This window comes from Aureococcus anophagefferens (assembly GCF_000186865.1).
Source record: "Aureococcus anophagefferens unplaced genomic scaffold AURANscaffold_29, whole genome shotgun sequence".
NCBI lineage: Eukaryota > Pelagophyceae > Pelagomonadales > Pelagomonadaceae > Aureococcus > Aureococcus anophagefferens.
The window spans coordinates 253,376-257,443 of NW_008705588.1; the positions used below are offsets into that span (position 1 = coordinate 253,376).

Consider the following 4,068-nt stretch of genomic DNA (forward strand, 5'->3'; position numbering starts at 1 on the left):
CGCAGCGCGCGACGATCTACCCGCACCTCATCCCGATGGTCCGCGCGGCCGTCCGCGGCCCGGGGTCGAACGCAACCCTTTTCTCGGAAGACTTCGGGGCCGGTGGACGCGGCGAGAGACAGAGAGCAATCGCGACCCCCCGCGCCGTCTCGCTCTCTCGCGACCCACCGCGCCGTCTCGCTCTCTCGCGACCCACCGCGCCGTCTCGCTCTCTCGCGACCCACCGCGCCGTCTCGCTCTCTCGCGACCCCCCGCGCCGCCAGGTCACGGCCGGCGCGCACGGCGCGTTCCTCTCCGGCGCGGGCCCGACGGTGCTCGCCATCTGCTCCGGCGCGACGGGCGCCGACATCTTCACCCAGGCCCGCGAGGAGCGCCAGGAGATGAAGGTCGCCGAGGCCATGCGCTCGGCGGTCAACGCGTTGCCCGCCAAGGCCGACCAGTGGAAGGACGGCAAGTTCTACATCTGCTCCCCGTGCATGCAGGGCGCGCACGTCGTCGCCGCGGACCCGCCCCTCTCCGACACCATGGCCACCTTCGGCACCCTCGACGGCATGCTGTGAGGGCCGACTCCGGCCGGCTTCGAGCGGCCCCCGCGGGCCGCGACCATAACAAGATACTGTGGGAGTGACAGGCCCGGGAGAATTACGCCCTCAGGCTTTCGCCGCGCTCTCCGCGAGCGCGGCGACGCTAGCGAGGGCCTTCCGCTGCTTGCGGATCTCGTCGCCCTGTCGCTCGATGAGCTCGTCCGTGTCCTCGACGTGCGCGTTGAGGGTGGCGGCGAGCTCCGCGAAGTCGCCCTTGACCTTGTCGAGCTCCGCGTCGCCCTCGGCGATGCGCTTCTCGAGCTCGACGGTCCGCCGCGTCAGCTCGATCTGCTTCTTCGCCATGTAGTCCGTGAACGCCGCGCGCGTCTCCGCGAGCAGCGCCTCGGCCTGCCGCAGCTCGGCGTACGACGACTTCAGCGTCGCGTCGTGCTCCTTCTGGAGCGCGAGCTTGGCGTCATGCGACTTGCTCAGCTGCGTCGCGAACGCGTCCTGCGTGGCCTTGAGCTCGACCTCGAGCGCGTCCTCGCGCGCCGCGGCCGCCTTGAGCGCCGCGGCGTTCGTCTTGTCCGCCTTGAGCTTGCCGTTGTGCTGGCGCACGAGCGAGTCGGCGAAGGCGAGGCGCAGCTCCTCGATCTGCGCCTTGTAGCCGAGCGCGGCGTGGAGGCGGGTTGGGCGTGGAGTTGTTTGGTGCGTGCGGACGAGCGCGTCGGTGCTGCCGAGTAGCAGCAGGAGTGCGATGGCTTTCAGCGCGATCATTTTTCGTCGTTTTTTCCTTTTTTTTTGCTAGGGAATGGTCTCACGTGCACCATAAGCGAGCGCCAACGCGAGGCGCGACTGGATGCGCGATGAGCTCGAACCTCGCTGAAGTTTGCGCTTGCAGGGGTTTATAGGGGAACAAACGCGTTTTAGCCATTGGCAGGGAGCAATCCCTAGCCACTCATTAAAATTGGAACGATACAGAGAAGATTAGCATGGCCCCTGCGCAAGGATGACACGCACAAATCGAGAAAGGATCGATACTTTTTGCTTTTTTTGGATGTCTGGACCCCGCGCGGCGCGTATAGAAGGTTTTTGGGGCATTTCAAAGTTTCGTGCGCAAACGCCGTCAAGGCGCCCACGGGGACGTTCTTTGATCAGTGCCAATCGCCCCTCGACGATCGTGGCGCCGTGGCTCCGAAAAAGGACCACTGAGAGGACGAAAATGTGCGCGCAACAGCGAGGCGCGCGCGACCCCCGGCGACGCGCATTCGCGGCACGATAGAGCGCGAGTTTGGCCGACGTGGGCGTGATCGGCTGGCCATGTCGCGGCGGCCGGCAGCCGGCGCGACGATGCTCGGCCTCCGCTTCGCCCTCGCGCTCGCGTTCGCGCTCCAGACGCGGGCGCAGGACTCGGTCAAGCCCTGCCCGCCGCCGTCCCCGACGCTGGCCTCCCGCGGCGGCGAGGGCACCTTCACGGTCACGTTCCAGAACGACATCGACGAAGAAATCAGCCTCTTCTGGATCGACTCGCACGGCAAAGAAGTCCCGCAGGGCACGATCCTGCCCCTGGCGGAGACGACGCGCGAGTCGTACGGCGGCCACGCGTTTCGCGTGCGCCAGATGGGCGGCGCGCGCGAGACGCTCGTGGAGACGGTCATGGAGGGCGCCAAGCGCAAGATCAAGATCCGCGTGGGCGCGTGCGGCGCGCTGGCCGCGATCCAGGCCCTGCCGCCCGCGAGCCCGCGCGCCGCGGAGTTCGAGGCGCTGCTCCACGACCTCGGCCGACCGTGCTCCGGCCCGAGCCGGGACTGGAGCTGCGTCCGCTACCTCCACGCCGATGATCTGCGGACCCGGGACCCGGAGGCCTACGGCATCCAGCCCAACGAGACGCACGCCCGGCGCTGGTACACGACCGTCGACCACACGTACGTCGACCAGATCAACCGCATCCCCAAGGTCACGGCCGGCCCGGGCTACGCGAAGATGTCCTTCACGCAGCCCATGCACGACGCCTTGACGGAGTGGTACGCGGCGCGCCGCCACGACAGCATGAAGCCCCACGGCGTCATCCCGGGCGGTTACACGAACAACGACCACGTGCTCATCGACAAGGTCAACCTCGACCACTTCCCGGAGACGCACGGCGCCGTGCTCCGCGAGATGCGCGAGATCCTCCAGTGGTGGACGGGGCTCCGCCTCAAGCACACGTCGACCTTCGGCGTCCGCGTCTACCGCCGCGGCAGCTCGCTCATCGACCACGTCGACCGCATGGACACGCACCTCGCGTCGGCGGTGATCCAGATCGACCAGCGCGTCGACGCCGACGGCGGCTGGCCCCTCGAGCTGCTCCTCCCGAACCGCACCGTCGCCGAGGTCTACACGCAGCCGGGCGAGATCATCCTCTACGAGGGCGCCTGGCTCCGCCACGGCCGGCCCATGCGCTTCAAGGGCGACGAGTTCGCCAACGTCTTCTCCCACTTCGCGCCGCCGGACTGGCACGGCGCCCACCGCAGCCCGTCGGAGTCGAGGGGGATGCACCACACGCGCACGCAGCCCGGCGGCGCGATCGACGGTCCATGCTACAAGACGCCTGCGGCGCTTGCCCTGCCGGGGGCTTGCCTCCGGCGGATTTGTTGTTTCGTTGAATCTGGGGGCCGGCGGTTTTCGACGGCGACTGGTCGAAGAGCCCTACTATTAGAGTTCCAAGACGATGTCCTTGTCGTCGCTGGGGGTTGCGCTTCGCGCCCTTCGGGCGACGACAGCCATTTAATTTTCGTACGGCGGGGGAACCCCCGCGCACAACTCACGCATATATATATGGACGGCTGCTGCGTGTTGACTTCATCAGCGACTCGATGAAGCACATCCGGATCCCTGACCGTCGACAGGCTTCGCCTGAAGCTCGCGATCTCGTCGACGCAGACGAACACCGGCGCCCCTCCCGCTTACCCGCCGCGGACCCGAATCCTACGCGGCGGCGGCGGCGGCCTTGGTCGCGGCGCGCTTGTGGACGAACATGCCGACGAGCTTGACCTGGTCGTCGCGGAGGTGGAGCTTGAGCTTGGGGACGAGCGCGTCGCCGAGGGCGACGTAGAGCTCGACGAGGGCGTCGACGGCGGCCTTGCGGACGTCGGCGGCGGGCGCGCCCGCGGCGCTGCTGAGCGGCGGGAGCGCCGAGGGCAGCGCGCCGCGGAGCGCGGCCGCGGGCGCGCGGCGCGCGCAGGCCGCGAGGACGCGGCAGAGCGGCGCGCGGGACCGCTGGAGGTCGAGGCGCGCGACGTCCCGGGGCGTCGCGCCCGCGGGCGGCGCCGCGTCCGCGAGGTCGGGCAGCGCGAGCGCGAGGACGCGCGCCGCGTCGCCGCGCGCGGCCGCGGCGTCGAGGACGCGCTCCGCGGCCCAGGCCAGCTCGAGGGGCACCTTGCCGTCGCGGCTCAGGGCCAACAACCGCGGCACGGCGGCGTCGAGGCAGAAGCGGAAGTCGCGCGGCCGCCGCCGCGCGAGCGTCCGGAGCGCGCCGAGCGACTCGTGCCGCGCAGCGAGGTCG

At 69.5% G+C, this 4,068-nt stretch overlaps 3 protein-coding genes across 3 annotated transcripts in view; 2 read left to right on the forward strand and 1 right to left on the reverse strand.

Annotated features, from left to right (window-relative positions):
* The window catches only part of AURANDRAFT_66941 (hypothetical protein), a gene marked incomplete at both ends in the record, with an annotated part of 2,520 nt that extends 1,252 nt beyond the window's left edge, over positions 1-1,268 (forward strand). Inside the window, 2 exons of the mRNA XM_009042257.1 lie at positions 91-556; positions 632-1,268. Of these exons, the coding sequence (XP_009040505.1) occupies positions 91-556; positions 632-1,268 (1,103 nt within the window). The remainder of the gene's footprint in view (positions 1-90; positions 557-631) is intronic.
* Positions 1,269-1,844: 576 nt separating this feature from the next.
* AURANDRAFT_66942 (hypothetical protein) lies at positions 1,845-2,820 on the forward strand (the record flags this gene model as incomplete). Its single annotated transcript, XM_009042258.1, has 2 exons — positions 1,845-2,548; positions 2,637-2,820. 2 exons carry the CDS (start codon positions 1,845-1,847, stop codon positions 2,818-2,820), a joined length of 888 nt encoding a protein of 295 aa, XP_009040506.1.
* Positions 2,821-3,491: 671 nt separating this feature from the next.
* AURANDRAFT_66943 (hypothetical protein) overlaps positions 3,492-4,068 on the reverse strand; it is a gene marked incomplete at both ends in the record, with an annotated part of 2,792 nt that continues 2,215 nt past the window's right edge. The window contains one exon of the mRNA XM_009042294.1: positions 3,492-3,954. Coding sequence (XP_009040542.1) covers positions 3,492-3,954 — 463 coding nt within the window. The remainder of the gene's footprint in view (positions 3,955-4,068) is intronic.